Consider the following 17,782-nt stretch of genomic DNA (forward strand, 5'->3'; position numbering starts at 1 on the left):
CCCTCCCCTCCCTACCCTCAACCCCTCCTGAACTCCACCATCAGCTCAGGTGTGGATCCCTGACTGTGCAGCGTGTGAGATGTCCTCTTGATGTGAAAGGAGCTTTTCAAATGTAATTTGTTGTTGTTGTTTACTGTATCTATTGTCTCAGTTTGAGCAACAAGTTAAGCTAACTGTTCAATGTGCTGACTGTTTATATTGATTGCTTAAACTATTTTACAATTACAAAACAATTGATGGTCTCCTGATGAATCTGTTACAGTCAGGAAATGGTGAAACCCTTTAATGTCCACAAAGAGGGAGGGAAATGCAGTGTGAGATGATTTTAAATAATATCACAGATTGCCAAGATGCTGTTGGTTGGGTACATTTCCTGGGCCAGGCAAACAAAATCGTGCCAGGAATAGTGCCAGGTTTTAAAATAGTGCCAGGTTCAACTGATCAAGTACAGACAGGATCTCGGTTTAACTTCTCATCCAAACAATGGCACCTCTGAAATGATGTAAGGCATCCCCAGCACTGAGCTGGAGTCACCATACACCATGAGTTCAAAGTAACACATAAACACTTGATTTTGTATTGTCTTTTATTCCAAACCACGGCATTACAAAGTGGTGCTAAAAATGTTTTGCAAAATAAAGTCAAGATTCATTTCAAAAATAAATTGAGGGCAGAAAAGCAGCGAGCAATGAATTTTGGTTCTTTGAGTCCCACGAAATCTATATGTTGGAAAAGATAAGTAGAAAATTAATTCTGCTTATTTCTACTCGCTTAAGAACCAATATAGAAAAGGCATTGTGAGTGATCCTGAGCAAACTCCCTCTGTGCATAGGAAGCGGGTGGAAATATGATTTGGGGAGGGGCTGAGTACAACTCAGTTAACGAAGCCTTTAAGAAGGGGTTGTTTTGCAATCTGCGGGGAGGACGGCTAAATGCAGTGATGCTGTGACAGATATGAGTATCCGTTCGTTTCTCACCAAACATCACATCAGTTGGGACTGAAAGGAGTTGAGGAAGCATCTCCGACCTGCAGTTTGATTATGGCTTTACTTTTCTCATTTGCCATTGTAGCTGTGACCTCCATCTGGTCAGTGACAATCTGTAGCGTTGCATTCCCTCTGCCAAGGGACGCCTTCGTGAAGGATTTGGTCTCCGACAAATGGTAGTACATATTGTTATATAAAGCTTCATCGGTCGGTGTTGTTTGGTCAGGAATGTAGAGGGCATATTCGACGTTATACTTCAGTTGGTCGAGAGGGTTGGAGAAAAGCAGAGATATTTGCTGGTCATCAAACATGTAGCTCAGGACACCAACACAGCCATAGGCTGACAGTGGAGTCTTGATGAATACAGATACTCCTTTCTGCCCTTTCTCTATGGTGGGGTCTGGGGGGATGTTCACACGGCCACAGTAAGCATAGGTCCTGTAAATCACATACAAGAACAAGTTGCATTTATATACTGCCCTTTACGTGGGGCGGTGTCTCGGAGCGCATGACAGTGGCGGAGCTTGATGCAGAGCCAGAGAGAAAGGGGAGGTGTCCGTAGGCGCAGACAAAGAAGAAGGTCTTCAGGTGCGATCTGAAGACAGGCAAGGAGGCCAGGTGGAGGGATTGAGGTAGGAAGTGACAGAGTTTCAGGGCATAGTGGCAGAAAGCAAGGCTGCGATGGTTGGAACAGAGAGAACGAGGGATGTGCAAGAGGGCTGAGCCAGCTGAGCAAAGAAGGTTGATAGAGGAGTGGGTGTGAGCAGGTCAGAGATCTAGTGTGTGAATTGATATTGACGTGTGAAGATCTTAGAATTGATCGTTCTGCAATAGGGAGCCAGTGGAGCTTGGCAAGATTTCGCCCACAAAATACACAGTTAGTTCACTTTACAGTAAATTCTGTGAATTTTGAGATGTCTCAATGTCGGGATAATATAATAATAATCATAATAATAAAATAGTAAAAGTGATAAGGCGGTATATCAAATGCAAGGATTATATAACTGGAGTGAGTGATGAAGGTGCGCAGTTTGGTTTGGTGAGGGTACGGGCAGCAGAGTTCTGAATCAGTTGGATTTCATGAGGTGGTGGAGTTTGGGAGAACGGCTGATTCACTGTTAATTCCATCCACTTTGACCCTCTATAAATACCCCCATGTGTTTTTGTGCCCCGGTGTCCAACCCGTCTTTGTGAAGCGCTCTGAGACATTCCCCTATGTGAAGGGCACGAATCCTCAAACAATGTGTAACATAAACATCGAACCAGAGAGCTCAGAGCTCGAAATGTCATTCTTGCTGTGGGGGAGGAGGGTGGTGGAGACACCGGGGAATGTGGGAGGAAATTACAATCAAAACAGAATAAAAATCAACACTTCGGACCTCTCTCACTGAGCACTATCTCAGGAAAGTGAACAGTCCTATCTCAACCAAGGCCTCAAATAAATCTGAAAATATCCGTTTCTTTGTGTTTTCTGTTTACACAAAATTAAAAAGTTTCCAGGAAGTTTACACAAAGTGTTGTACTCACGCAGGCAGAGACAGCTTGAAATGTTTGCTGTTGTTGGTGATTTCAATCCCAACACATCTGGTGGAATTAATATCTTTCACAATCTCCTCTATCGACTTTCCAGACATGTCTGCAAAACAAAAGCCTAAGTATTATCCCTTAGCAAATGGTGTTAAGGTGAAAATATCATCTGCAACACACGATCAGGAGTAAAGGATTTATACCCAGGTCTTGTCCTTTTCTCTCCTCTCTTTGCTGTGGTTCCTGATCCTGAGGCTTGTGGCAGCTCCGCAAACTCCACACAAGTGAGAGAGCGAGGAGCAGAAAGCTAGGAGGGTTAAAGGCAGCAACACACCCCCACACCCTCCCTGAATACTGATCAGGTCAATGTCACACAAACACCCTCCTCCATACACACACACATTCTCACACAGACATACAGTGTCTCTCTCACACACAAACACACTCTTTCTTTCTCACACATACACTCACATAATAATAATAATAATCCTTGCATTTGATATAGCGCTTTTCAAGTCTTCTCGACGTCTCAAAGCGCTTCATAGAATAGACTGTAAAGTGAATTGACTGTATATTTGTGGGCGAAACTTGGCAGCCGTTTGCGCACAGCAGCGTCGCACAAACAGTCGTGGATTGAAAATGACCAATTTATTATAGTTTTGTTTTGGAGGGATTATTATTACACACTCTCACACAACACACGCACACATACATACTCTTTCTCTCCCACACACACACACAAACACGCCAGACCCTGCTCACTCACACTCCTGCACATAATCAATGACACACCCCAAACCACTCACACACATTCTCATACCCCAAAACACTTACACACGCACACTCATGCACTCACACTGGCACTCAATATGGCAGAATAACAATTTTCCTGACTATTTGGGGGGTCAGACAAGTGTCAGATACGTGCAGAAACCCATCGCCGTGCTTAAGAGTCTCCAAACTGAGAGTTCTGCATATGTTCCACCGACATCTACAATGGGTGCCAACTCTCTCCCCTGGGGGGATGCATCCTGCTTACCTAATTACATAGAGCATTAGGCACAGTTGCCAAAAGCCAAAGCTCGGAGACCCCAGAGTGTTCGTTGGAGTACTTATGGCTCCGGTCTGCTCCACATCCCCTGCCCCAACCGCCCTACCATCGGTGGCCGGGCCTTTAGCCTCTCAGCCCCGAGGCTCTGGAACTCCATCCCCCAGTGCCTTCGCCGCTTCCTCCCTTTCCTCCTTCAAGGCCGGTCTCAAGACCTTTCTCTTTGACCGAGCCTTCAGCTCCCCTCTCGACTCTCTACTCCCTCCTCACTCCCTCCCTTCCCTCCCCTCACCCTGACCATTTCCCCCCTCCTCACTCCCTCCCTTCTCCCCCCTCACCCTGACCATTTCCCCCCTCATCACTCCCTCCCTTCCCCCCCCTCACCCTGACCATTTCCCCCCTCCTCACTCCCTCCCTTCCCTCCCCTCACCCTGACCATTTCCCCCCTCCTCACTCCCTCCCTTCCCTCCCCTCACCCTGACCATTTCCCCGCTGCTCGGGTCCTGACCCAACTGTCCAGCGCTTTGGGACATCCTCCAGACGTGAAAGGCGCTCTATAAATGGAATCTTGTTGTTGTTGTTGTTGTTGCTGGAATTTTCCAGTTCAGTTCATTTCCAGGGAGTCCCCGCTTACCACCCCTAATTGGGGAACCGGTTTATGGGTTTAGTCCTGTGAGTCCCACGAAACCTATATGTGTGAAAAGATAAGCGAACTGATTGTCTCCTTTCTGTTCTGATTACATGACCTCCTGTCCCGGGGTCTGAGCAACCAAGGTGCTTGAGCACAATAAGAGGAAGCCAAAATTCCTCTTATTCCTCTTAAAGTCATTTTGGAAAAGTCTAAGTTATCATAGAGGGTCAGCGAGCTTCCCAATGGAATTGGGTAATTGATTTTAATCCATCCCACAGTCCCTTCGCCTCACCGCCCCCCCCCCCACCCCCACCCCACTTGCCTCCCTCGAGACCCTTCCTTTTCGACTGTGCATTCGGTCACCCTCCTACCCCTCCCCTCCCTACCCTCAACCCCTCCTGAACTCCACCATCAGCTCAGGTGTGGATCCCTGACTGTGCAGCGTGTGAGATGTCCTCTTGATGTGAAAGGAGCTTTTCAAATGTAATTTGTTGTTGTTGTTTACTGTATCTATTGTCTCAGTTTGAGCAACAAGTTAAGCTGACTGTTCAATGTGCTGACTGTTTATATTGATTGCTTAAACTATTTTACAATTACAAAACCAATTGATGGTCTCCTGATGAATCTGTTACAGTCAGGAAATGGTGAAACCCTTTAATGTCCACAAAGAGGGAGGGAAATGCAGTGTGAGATGGTTTTAAATAATATCACAGATTGCCAAGATGCTGTTGGTTGGGTACATTTCCTGGGCCAGGCAAACAAAATCGTGCCAGGAATAGTGCCAGGTTTTAAAATAGTGCCAGGTTCAACTGATCAAGTACAGACAGGATCTCGGTTTAACTTCTCATCCAAACAATGGCACCTCTGAAATGATGTAAGGCATCCCCAGCACTGAGCTGGAGTCACCATACACCATGAGTTCAAAGTAACACATAAACACTTGATTTTGTATTGTCTTTTATTCCAAACCACGGCATTACAAAGTGGTGCTAAAAATGTTTTGCAAAATAAAGTCAAGATTCATTTCAAAAATAAATTGAGGGCAGAAAAGCAGCGAGCAATGAATTTTGGTTCTTTGAGTCCCACGAAATCTATATGTGGGAAAAGATAAGTAGAAAATTAATTCTGCTTATTTCTACTCGCTTAAGAACCAATATAGAAAAGGCATTGTGAGTGATCCTGAGCAAACTCCCTCTGTGCATAGGAAGCGGGTGGAAATATGATTTGGGGAGGGGCTGAGTACAACTCAGTTAACGAAGCCTTTAAGAAGGGGTTGTTTTGCAATCTGCGGGGAGGACGGCTAAATGCAGCGATGCTGTGACAGATATGAGTATCCGTTCGTTTCTCACCAAACATCACATCAGTTGGGACTGAAAGGAGTTGAGGAAGCATCTCCGACCTGCAGTTTGATTATGGCTTTACTTTTCTCATTTGCCATTGTAGCTGTGACCTCCATCTGGTCAGTGACAATCTGTAGCGTTGCATTCCCTCTGCCAAGGGACGCCTTCGTGAAGGATTTGGTCTCCAACAAATGGTAGTACATATTGTTATATAAAGCTTCATCGGTCGGTGTTGTTTGGTCAGGAATGTAGAGGGCATATTCAACGTTATACTTCAGTTGGTCGAGAGGGTTGGAGAAAAGCAGAGATATTTGCTGGTCATCAAACATGTAGCTCAGGACACCAACACAGCCATAGGCTGACAGTGGAGTCTTGATGAATACAGATACTCCTTTCTGCCCTTTCTCTATGGTGGGGTCTGGGGGGATGTTCACACGGCCACAGTAAGCATAGGTCCTGTAAATCACATACGAGAACAACAAGTTGCATTTATATACTGCCCTTTACGCGGGGCGGTGTCTCGGAGCGCATGACAGTGGCGGAGCTTGATGCAGAGCCAGAGAGAAAGGGGAGGTGTCCGTAGGCACAGACAAAGAGGAAGGTCTTCAGGTGCGATCTGAAGACAGGCAAGGAGGCCAGGTGGAGGGATTGAGGTAGGAAGTGACAGAGTTTCAGGGCATAGTGGCAGAAAGCAAGGCTGCGATGGTTGGAACAGAGAGAACGAGGGATGTGCAAGAGGGCTGAGCCAGCTGAGCAAAGAAGGTTGATAGAGGAGTGGGTGTGAGCAGGTCAGAGATCTAGTGTGTGAATTGATATTGACGTGTGAAGATCTTAGAATTGATCGTTCTGCAATAGGGAGCCAGTGGAGCTTGGCAAGATTTCGCCCACAAAATACACAGTTAGTTCACTTTACAGTAAATTCTGTGAATTTTGAGATGTCTCAATGTCGGGATAATATAATAATAATCATAATAATAAAATAGTAAAAGTGATAAGGCGGTATATCAAATGCAAGGATTATATAACTGGAGTGAGTGATGAAGGTGCGCAGTTTGGTTTGGTGAGGGTACGGGCAGCAGAGTTCTGAATCAGTTGGATTTCATGAGGTGGTGGAGTTGGGGAGACCGGCGGGGAGGGAGTTGGAAAAATGGAGGTGGGAGTTGCCAAATGGAGTTATAAAATGCTACAGCACAAAACAGGCCATTCGCTCCAAACTGTTTATTCCAGGGATTTTTACTCCACACGAGCTTCCGCGCCTCCAACCTTCCCAATTGCCTCTCCTCTTCCCCTCTATTCCCTTCTCTTTCATATCTGCAGCAAGTTTCCTCTTAAATACATTGATGTGCTTTACTTCAACCACAGCTTCCAGCAGTGAGTCCACATTCTCGCTAGTTTGTGGATTCCTGTAGCTCGACCCTGAGTTCTCCTTTCTGCCCCACATCCGCGCCATAACTGGCACCGCCTTCCACCACCTCCAGAACATCACCAGGCTACAGCACTACCTCACCCCTCACGCGGCTGAAACACTGGTCCACGCCTTTATCACCTCAAGGCTGGACTATGGGAACTCTCTCCTCGCCGGCTTTCCCGGCCCTCCCTCCACACTGCAGGTCATTCAGAACTCTGCAGCTCGTGTACTGTCCCGCACCAGGCCTCGCGCCCACATCACTCCCACCCTCGCTCGCCTCCACTGGTTCCCCATCCCCCAGAGGATCGAATTCTAGATCCTCATCCTCACCTACAAGGCCATTCATGGCCTCGCTCCCTCCTACCTCTCCAACCTACTATCCCCCAACCTACCTGCCCGTACCCTCCGGTCTGCTCCACATCCCCCGTTCCAACCGCCCTACCATTGGTGGCCGGACTTTTAGCCTCTCAGCCCCGAGGCTCTGGAACTCCATCCCCCAGTGCCTTCGCCGCTTCCTCCCTTTCCTCCTTCAAGGCCGGTCTCAAGACCTTTCTCTTCAACCGTGCCTTCAGCTCCCCTCTCGACCCTCTACCCCCTCCTCGCTCCCTCCCTTCCCTCCCCTCACCCTGACCATTTCCCCCCTGCTCGGGTCCCGACCCAACTGTCCAGCGCCTTGGGACGTCCTCCCGACGTGAAAGGCGCTCTATAAATGCAATCATGTTGTTGTTGTTGTAAGTGCGGTCTCACCAGGGCCCTGTACAGTTGCAGCAAGACTTCCCTACTCTTATATTCTAATCCTTTTGTAACAAATGCCAACATCCCGTTAGCCTTCCTAACTGCTTGCTGTATCTGCAAACTAACTTTTTGTGACTGGTGTACAAGGACACCCAAGTCCCTCTGAACGCTAACACTATCTAGTCTCTCCCTTTCTAGAAAATAATAATAATAACTAATTATAATAATCCTTGCATTTGATATAGAACTTTTCACGTCGGGAGGACGTCCCAAAGCGTTTCACAGAACACACTGTAAAGTGAATTGACTGTATATTTGTGGGCGAACGCGGCAGCCAATTGCGCACAGCAATGTCCCACAAACAGTCGTAGACTGAATATGACCAATTTATTATTGTTTTGGGTTTTGGAGGGATTATTATTAGGCTCTGTGTGGAGTAAGGAAACTTGCCCAAGGTTTCGCCCTCTGCCTGGAATTGAACTCAGGTCTGATGTAGATGTAGATGTTGATGTAGATTGTGAATAGTTGATCATTGTGGCACTCCACTAGCCAAATCCCGCCAATCTGAGAAGGACCCGTTTACCCCTACTCTTTCTTTTCTTCCCATTAGCCATTCTTCAATCCATGCTAATATATATATATAATATATATATAACGAAACGTTGGGTAAGTTTCTTTGCTCTACAAGCCTTTGTTTATTCAGCAGTAAGTAGGAACCTGGTTGTTGGTCGACTGGCGGATCGCTTTTCTGGGGGTAATAATTCCTTCCAAAAAATAAATAATGAATTGGTCACTTCAATCCACAGCTGTTTGTGGGAGGCTGCTCATTGCTGATTCAATTTCATTCACTGTTAATTCCATCCACTTTGACCCTCTATAAATACCCCCATGTGTTTTTGTGCCCCGGTGTCCAACCCGTCTTTGTGAAGCGCTCTGAGACATTCCCCTATGTGAAGGGCACGAATCCTCAAACAATGTGTAACATAAACATCGAACCAGAGAGCTCAGAGCTCGAAATGTCATTCTTGCTGTGGGGGAGGAGGGTGGTGGAGACACCGGGAAATGTGGGAGGAAATTACAATCAAAACAGAATAAAAATCAACACTTCGGACCTCTCTCACTGAGCACTATCTCAGGAAAGTGAACAGTCCTATCTCAACCAAGGCCTCAAATAAATCTGAAAATATCCGTTTCTTTGTGTTTTCTGTTTACACAAAATTAGAAAGTTTCCAGAAAGTTTACAGAAAGTGTTGTACTCACGCAGGCAGAGACAGCTTGAAATGTTTGCTGTTGTTGGTGATTTCAATCCCAACACATCTGGTGGAATTAATATCTTTCACAATCTCCTCTATCGACTTTCCAGACATGTCTGCAAAACAAAAGCTTAAGTATTATCCCTCAGCAAATGGTGTTAAGGTGAAAATATCATCTGCAACACACGATCAGGAGTAAAGGATTTATACCCAGGTCTTGTCTTTTTCTCTCCTCTCTTTGCTGTGGTTCCTGATCCTGAGGCTTGTGGCAGCTCCGCAAACTCCACACAAGTGAGAGAGCGAGGAGCAGAAAGCCAGGAGGGTTAAAGGCAGCAACACACCCCCACACCCTCCTGATCAGGTCAATGTCACACAAACACCCTCCTCCATACACACACACATTCTCACACAGACATACAGTGTCTCTCTCACACACAAACACACTCTTTCTTTCTCACACATACACTCACATAATAATAATAATAATCCTTGCATTTGATATAGCGCTTTTCAAGTCTTCTCGACGTCTCAAAGCGCTTCATAGAATAGACTGTAAAGTGAATTGACTGTATATTTGTGGGCGAAACTTGGCAGCCGTTTGCGCACAGCAGCGTCGCACAAACAGTCGTGGATTGAAAATGACCAATTTATTATAGTTTTGTTTTGGAGGGATTATTATTACACACTCTCACACAACACACGCACACATACATACTCTTTCTCTCCCACACACACTCACAAACACGCCAGACCCTGCTCACTCACACTCCTGCACATAATCAATGACACACCCCAAACCACTCACACACATTCTCATACCCCAAAACACTTACACACACACACTCATGCACTCACACTGGCACTCAATATGGCAGAATAACAATTTTCCTGACTATTTGGGGGGGTCAGACAAGTGTCAGATACGTGCAGAAACCCATCGCCGTGCTTAAGAGTCTCCAAACTGAGAGTTCTGCATATGTTCCACCGACATCTACAATGGGTGCCAACTCTCTCCCCTGGGGGGATGCATCCTGCTTACCTAATTACATAGAGCATTAGGCACAGTTGCCAAAAGCCAAAGCTCGGAGACCCCAGAGTGTTCGTTGGAGTACTTATGGCTCCGGTCTGCTCCACATCCCCCGCCCCAACCGCCCTACCATCGGTGGCCGGGCCTTTAGCCTCTCAGCCCTGAGGCTCTGGAACTCCATCCCCCAGTGCCTTCGCCGCTTCCTCCCTTTCCTCCTTCAAGGCCGGTCTCAAGACCTTTCTCTTTGACCGAGCCTTCAGCTCCCCTCTCGACTCTCTACTCCCTCCTCACTCCCTCCCTTCCCTCCCCTCACCCTGACCATTTCCCCCTCCTCACTCCCTCCCTTCCCTCCCCTCACCCTGACCATTTCCCCCCTCATCACTCCCTCCCTTCCCCCCACTCACCCTGACCATTTCCCCCTCCTCACTCCCTCCCTTCCCCCCCTCACCCTGACCATTTCCCCCTCCTCACTCCCTCCCTTCCCCCCCCCTCACCCTGACCATTTCCCCCCTCCTCACTCCCTCGCTTCCCCTCTCACCCTGACCATTTCCCCCTCCTCACTCCCTCCCTTCCCCCCCTCACCCTGACCATTTCCCCCCTCCTCACTCCCTCCCTTCCCCCCCCCTCACCCTGACCATTTTCCCCTCCTCACTCCCTCCCTTCCCTCCCCTCACCCTGACCATTTCCCCGCTGCTCGGGTCCTGACCCAACTGTCCAGCGCTTTGGGACATCCTCCAGACGTGAAAGGCGCTCTATAAATGGAATCTTGTTGTTGTTGTTGTTGTTGCTGGAATTTTCCAGTTCAGTTCATTTCCAGGGAGTCCCCGCTTACCACCCCTAATTGGGGAACTGGTTTATGGGTTTAGTCCTCTGAGTCCCACGAAACCTATATGTGTGAAAAGATAAGTGAACTGATTGTCTCCTTTCTGTTCTGATTACATGACCTCCTGTCCCGGGGTCTGAGCAACCAAGGTGCTTGAGCACAATAAGAGGAAGCCAAAATTCCTCTTATTCCTCTTAAAGTCATTTTGGAAAAGTCTAAGTTATCATAGAGGGTCAGCAAGCTTCCCAATGGAATTGGGTAATTGATTTTAATCCATCCCACAGTCCCTTCGCCTCACCGCCCCCCCCCCCACCTCACTTGCCTCCTTCAAGACCTGTCTCGAGACCCTTCCTTTTCGACTGTGCATTCGGTCACCCTCCTACCCCTCCCCTCCCTACCCTCAACCCCTCCTGAACTCCACCATCAGCTCAGGTGTGGATCCCTGACTGTGCAGCGTGTGAGATGTCCTCTTGATGTGAAAGGAGCTTTTCAAATGTAATTTGTTGTTGTTGTTGTTTACTGTATCTATTGTCTCAGTTTGAGCAACAAGTTAAGCTAACTGTTCAATGTGCTGACTGTTTATATTGATTGCTTAAACTATTTTACAATTACAAAACCAATTGATGGTCTCCTGATGAATCTGTTACAGTCAGGAAATGGTGAAACCCTTTAATGTCCACAAAGAGGGAGGGAAATGCAGTGTGAGATGGTTTTAAATAATATCACAGATTGCCAAGATGCTGTTGGTTGGGTACATTTCCTGGGCCAGGCAAACAAAATCGTGCCAGGAATAGTGCCAGGTTTTAAAATAGTGCCAGGTTCAACTGATCAAGTACAGACAGGATCTCGGTTTAACTTCTCATCCAAACAATGGCACCTCTGAAATGATGTAAGGCATCCCCAGCACTGAGCTGGAGTCACCATACACCATGAGTTCAAAGTAACACATAAACACTTGATTTTGTATTGTCTTTTATTCCAAACCACGGCATTACAAAGTGGTGCTAAAAATGTTTTGCAAAATAAAGTCAAGATTCATTTCAAAAATAAATTGAGGGCAGAAAAGCAGCGAGCAATGAATTTTGGTTCTTTGAGTCCCACGAAATCTATATGTGGGAAAAGATAAGTAGAAAATTAATTCTGCTTATTTCTACTCGCTTAAGAACCAATATAGAAAAGGCATTGTGAGTGATCCTGAGCAAACTCCCTCTGTGCATAGGAAGCGGGTGGAAATATGATTTGGGGAGGGGCTGAGTACAACTCAGTTAACGAAGCCTTTAAGAAGGGGTTGTTTTGCAATCTGCGGGGAGGACGGCTAAATGCAGCGATGCTGTGACAGATATGAGTATCCGTTCGTTTCTCACCAAACATCACATCAGTTGGGACTGAAAGGAGTTGAGGAAGCATCTCCGACCTGCAGTTTGATTATGGCTTTACTTTTCTCATTTGCCATTGTAGCTGTGACCTCCATCTGGTCAGTGACAATCTGTAGCGTTGCATTCCCTCTGCCAAGGGACGCCTTCGTGAAGGATTTGGTCTCCAACAAATGGTAGTACATATTGTTATATAAAGCTTCATCGGTCGGTGTTGTTTGGTCAGGAATGTAGAGGGCATATTCGACGTTATACTTCAGTTGGTCGAGAGGGTTGGAGAAAAGCAGAGATATTTGCTGGTCATCAAACATGTAGCTCAGGACACCAACACAGCCATAGGCTGACAGTGGAGTCTTGATGAATACAGATACTCCTTTCTGCCCTTTCTCTATGGTGGGGTCTGGGGGGATGTTCACACGGCCACAGTAAGCATAGGTCCTGTAAATCACATACGAGAACAACAAGTTGCATTTATATACTGCCCTTTACGCGGGGCGGTGTCTCGGAGTGCATGACAGTGGCGGAGCTTGATGCAGAGCCAGAGAGAAAGGGGAGGTGTCCGTAGGCGCAGACAAAGAGGAAGGTCTTCAGGTGTGATCTGAAGACAGGCAAGGAGGCCAGGTGGAGGGATTGAGGTAGGAAGTGACAGAGTTTCAGGGCATAGTGGCAGAAAGCAAGGCTGCGATGGTTGGAACAGAGAGAACGAGGGATGTGCAAGAGGGCTGAGCCAGCTGAGCAAAGAAGGTTGATAGAGGAATGGGTGTGAGCAGGTCAGAGATCTAGTGTGTGAATTGATATTGACGTGTGAAGATCTTAGAATTGATCGTTCTACAATAGGGAGCCAGTGGAGCTTGGCAAGATTTCGCCCACAAAATACACAGTTAGTTCACTTTACAGTAAATTCTGTGAATTTTGAGATGTCTCAATGTCGGGATAATATAATAATAATCATAATAATAAAATAGTAAAAGTGATAAGGCGGTATATCAAATGCAAGGATTATATAACTGGAGTGAGTGATGAAGGTGCGCAGTTTGGTTTGGTGAGGGTACGGGCAGCAGAGTTCTGAATCAGTTGGATTTCATGAGGTGGTGGAGTTGGGGAGACCGGCGGGGAGGGAGTTGGAAAAATGGAGGTGGGAGTTGCCAAATGGAGTTATAAAATGTTACAGCACAAAACAGGCCATTCGCTCCAAACTGTTTATTCCAGGGATTTTTACTCCACACGAGCTTCCGCGCCTCCAACCTTCCCAATTGCCTCTCCTCTTCCCCTCTATTCCCTTCTCTTTCATATCTGCAGCAAGTTTCCTCTTAAATACATTGATGTGCTTTACTTCAACCACAGCTTCCAGCAGTGAGTCCACATTCTCGCTAGTTTGTGGATTCCTGTAGCTCGACCCTGAGTTCTCCTTTCTGCCCCACATCCGCGCCATAACTGGCACCGCCTTCCACCACCTCCAGAACATCACCAGGCTACAGCACTACCTCACCCCTCACGCGGCTGAAACACTGGTCCACGCCTTTATCACCTCAAGGCTGGACTATGGGAACTCTCTCCTCGCCGGCTTTCCCGGCCCTCCCTCCACACTGCAGGTCATTCAGAACTCTGCAGCTCGTGTACTGTCCCGCACCAGGCCTCGCGCCCACATCACTCCCACCCTCATCCTCGCCCTCACCCTCGCCCTCGCTCGCCTCCACTGGTTCCCCATCCCCCAGAGGATCGAATTCTAGATCCTCATCCTCACCTACAAGGCCATTCATGGCCTCGCTCCCTCCTACCTCTCCAACCTACTATCCCCCAACCTACCTGCCCGTACCCTCCGGTCTGCTCCACATCCCCCGTTCCAACCGCCCTACCATTGGTGGCCGGACTTTTAGCCTCTCAGCCCCGAGGCTCTGGAACTCCATCCCCCAGTGCCTTCGCCGCTTCCTCCCTTTCCTCCTTCAAGGCCGGTCTCAAGACCTTTCTCTTCAACCGTGCTTTCGGCTCCCCTCTCGACCCTCTACCCCCTCCTCGCTCCCTCCCTTCCCTCCCCTCACCCTGACCATTTCCCCCCTGCTCGGGTCCCGACCCAACTGTCCAGCGCCTTGGGACGTCCTCCCGACGTGAAAGGCGCTCTATAAATGCAATCATGTTGTTGTTGTTGTAAGTGCGGTCTCACCAGGGCCCTGTACAGTTGCAGCAAGACTTCCCTACTCTTATATTCTAATCCTTTTGTAACAAATGCCAACATCCCGTTAGCCTTCCTAACTGCTTGCTGTATCTGCAAACTAACATTTTGTGACTGGTGTACAAGGACACCCAAGTCCCTCTGAACGCTAACACTATCTAGTCTCTCCCTTTCTAGAAAATAATAATAATAACTAATTATAATAATCCTTGCATTTGATATAGAACTTTTCACGTCGGGAGGACGTCCCAAAGCGTTTCACAGAACACACTGTAAAGTGAATTGACTGTATATTTGTGGGCGAACGCGGCAGCCAATTGCGCACAGCAATGTCCCACAAACAGTCGTAGACTGAATATGACCAATTTATTATTGTTTTTGGTTTTGGAGGGATTATTATTAGGCTCTGTGTGGAGTAAGGAAACTTGCCCAAGGTTTCGCCCTCTGCCTGGAATTGAACTCAGGTCTGATGTAGATGTAGATGTTGATGTAGATTGTGAATAGTTGATCATTGTGGCACTCCACTAGCCAAATCCCGCCAATCTGAGAAGGACCCGTTTACCCCTACTCTTTCTTTTCTTCCCATTAGCCATTCTTCAATCCATGCTAATATATATATATAATATATATATAACGAAACGTTGGGTAAGTTTCTTTGCTCTACAAGCCTTTGTTTATTCAGCAGTAAGTAGGAACCTGGTTGTTGGTCGACTGGCGGATCGCTTTTCTGGGGGTAATAATTCCTTCCAAAAAATAAATAATGAATTGGTCACTTCAATCCACAGCTGTTTGTGGGAGGCTGCTCATTGCTGATTCAATTTCATTCACTGTTAATTCCATCCACTTTGACCCTCTATAAATACCCCCATGTGTTTTTGTGCCCCGGTGTCCAACCCGTCTTTGTGAAGCGCTCTGAGACATTCCCCTATGTGAAGGGCACGAATCCTCAAACAATGTGTAACATAAACATCGAACCAGAGAGCTCAGAGCTCGAAATGTCATTCTTGCTGTGGGGGAGGAGGGTGGTGGAGACACCGAGGAATGTGGGAGGAAATTACAATCAAAACAGAATAAAAATCAACACTTCGGACCTCTCTCACTGAGCACTATCTCAGGAAAGTGAACAGTCCTATCTCAACCAAGGCCTCAAATAAATCTGAACATATCCGTTTCTTTGTGTTTTCTGTTTACACAAAACTAGAAAGTTTCCAGGAAGTTTACAGAAAGTGTTGTACTCACGCAGGCAGAGACAGCTTGAAATGTTTGCTGTTGTTGGTGATTTCAATCCCAACACATCTGGTGGAATTAATATCTTTCACAATCTCCTCTATCGACTTTCCAGACATGTCTGCAAAACAAAAGCTTAAGTATTATCCCTCAGCAAATGGTGTTAAGGTGAAAATATCATCTGCAACACACGATCAGGAGTAAAGGATTTATACCCAGGTCTTGTCTTTTTCTCTCCTCTCTTTGCTGTGGTTCCTGATCCTGAGGCTTGTGGCAGCTCCGCAAACTCCACACAAGTGAGAGAGCGAGGAGCAGAAAGCCAGGAGGGTTAAAGGCAGCAACACACCCCCACACCCTCCCTGAATACTGATCAGGTCAATGTCACACAAACACCCTCCTCCATACACACACACATTCTCACACAGACATACAGTGTCTCTCTCACACACAAACACACTCTTTCTTTCTCACACATACACTCACATAATAATAATAATCCTTGCATTTGATACAGCGCTTTTCAAGTCTTCTCGACGTCTCAAAGCGCTTCATAGAATAGACTGTAAAGTGAATTGACTGTATATTTGTGGGCGAAACTTGGCAGCCATTTGCGCACAGCAGCGTCGCACAAACAGTCGTGGATTGAAAATGACCAATTTATTATAGTTTTGTTTTGGAGGGATTATTATTACACACTCTCACACAACACACGCACACATACATACTCTTTCTCTCCCACACACACTCACAAACACGCCAGACCCTGCTCACTCACACTCCTGCACATAATCAATTTTCCAGTTCAGTTCATTTCCAGGGAGTCCCCGCTTACCACCCCTAATTGGGGAACTGGTTTATGGGTTTAGTCCTGTGAGTCCCACGAAACCTATATGTGTGAAAAGATAAGTGAACTGATTGTCTCCTTTCTGTTCTGATTACATGACCTCCTGTCCCGGGGTCTGAGCAACCAAGGTGCTTGAGCACAATAAGAGGAAGCCAAAATTCCTCTTATTCCTCTTAAAGTCATTTTGGAAAAGTCTAAGTTATCATAGAGGGTCAGCGAGCTTCCCAATGGAATTGGGTAATTGATTTTAATCCATCCCACAGTCCCTTCGCCTCACCGCCCCCCCCCCCCCCCACCCCACTTGCCTCCTTCAAGACCTGTCTCGAGACCCTTCCTTTTCGACTGTGCATTCGGTCACCCTCCTACCCCTCCCCTCCCTACCCTCAACCCCTCCTGAACTCCACCATCAGCTCAGGTGTGGATCCCTGACTGTGCAGCGTGTGAGATGTCCTCTTGATGTGAAAGGAGCTTTTCAAATGTAATTTGTTGTTGTTGTTTACTGTATCTATTGTCTCAGTTTGAGCAACAAGTTAAGCTGACTGTTCAATGTGCTGACTGTTTATATTGATTGCTTAAACTATTTTACAATTACAAAACCAATTGATGGTCTCCTGATGAATCTGTTACAGTCAGGAAATGGTGAAACCCTTTAATGTCCACAAAGAGGGAGGGAAATGCAGTGTGAGATGGTTTTAAATAATATCACAGATTGCCAAGATGCTGTTGGTTGGGTACATTTCCTGGGCCAGGCAAACAAAATCGTGCCAGGAATAGTGCCAGGTTTTAAAATAGTGCCAGGTTCAACTGATCAAGTACAGACAGGATCTCGGTTTAACTTCTCATCCAAACAATGGCACCTCTGAAATGATGTAAGGCATCCCCAGCACTGAGCTGGAGTCACCATACACCATGAGTTCAAAGTAACACATAAACACTTGATTTTGTATTGTCTTTTATTCCAAATCACGGCATTACAAAGTGGTGCTAAAAATGTTTTGCAAAATAAAGTCAAGATTCATTTCAAAAATAAATTGAGGGCAGAAAAGCAGCGAGCAATGAATTTTGGTTCTTTGAGTCCCACGAAATCTATATGTTGGAAAAGATAAGTAGAAAATTAATTCTGCTTATTTCTACTCGCTTAAGAACCAATATAGAAAAGGCATTGTGAGTGATCCTGAGCAAACTCCCTCTGTGCATAGGAAGCGGGTGGAAATATGATTTGGGGAGGGGCTGAGTACAACTCAGTTAACGAAGCCTTTAAGAAGGGGTTGTTTTGCAATCTGCGGGGAGGACGGCTAAATGCAGCGATGCTGTGACAGATATGAGTATCCGTTCGTTTCTCACCAAACATCACATCAGTTGGGACTGAAAGGAGTTGAGGAAGCATCTC

The 17,782-nt window shown here is 46.7% G+C and overlaps 1 protein-coding gene across 5 annotated transcripts; it reads right to left on the reverse strand.

Annotated features, from left to right (window-relative positions):
- Positions 1–568: 568 nt before the first annotated feature.
- Positions 569–15,933, reverse strand: LOC121850436. 5 transcript variants are annotated; one of them, XM_042342068.1, is made up of 4 exons: positions 15,561–15,625; positions 8,936–9,044; positions 2,514–2,622; positions 569–1,424 (listed from the first exon to the last, which is right to left on the reverse strand). In XM_042342068.1, exons 3-4 carry the CDS (start codon positions 2,618–2,620, stop codon positions 989–991), a joined length of 543 nt encoding a protein of 180 aa, XP_042198002.1. In that variant the 5' UTR covers positions 2,621–2,622; positions 8,936–9,044; positions 15,561–15,625; the 3' UTR covers positions 569–988. The 5 variants fall into 5 exon arrangements, 4 of the variants coding, with proteins under 4 accessions (XP_042198002.1, XP_042198001.1, XP_042198004.1 ...); XM_042342067.1 differs by lacking the exon at positions 15,561–15,625 and adding an exon at positions 9,139–9,274; XM_042342070.1 differs by lacking the exons at positions 8,936–9,044; positions 15,561–15,625 and adding an exon at positions 2,717–2,858 and having other exon boundaries at positions 2,514–2,637.
- Positions 15,934–17,782: the final 1,849 nt, after the last annotated feature.

The sequence above is a fragment of the Callorhinchus milii genome, unplaced genomic scaffold (assembly GCF_018977255.1).
Source record: "Callorhinchus milii isolate IMCB2004 unplaced genomic scaffold, IMCB_Cmil_1.0 Scaffold19, whole genome shotgun sequence".
Classification (NCBI taxonomy): domain Eukaryota; kingdom Metazoa; phylum Chordata; class Chondrichthyes; order Chimaeriformes; family Callorhinchidae; genus Callorhinchus; species Callorhinchus milii.

Bases quoted from the DNA above. Each gene is read 5' to 3' on its own strand.
- LOC121850436 (XM_042342068.1), bottom strand. From the start codon at position 2,620: ATGTCTGGAAAGTCGATAGAGGAGATTGTGAAAGATATTAATTCCACC. The intron at 1,425-2,513 runs GTGAGTACAACA...TGTGATTTACAG, and splicing joins TTCAAGCTGTCTCTGCCTGC to GACCTATGCTTACTGTGGCC.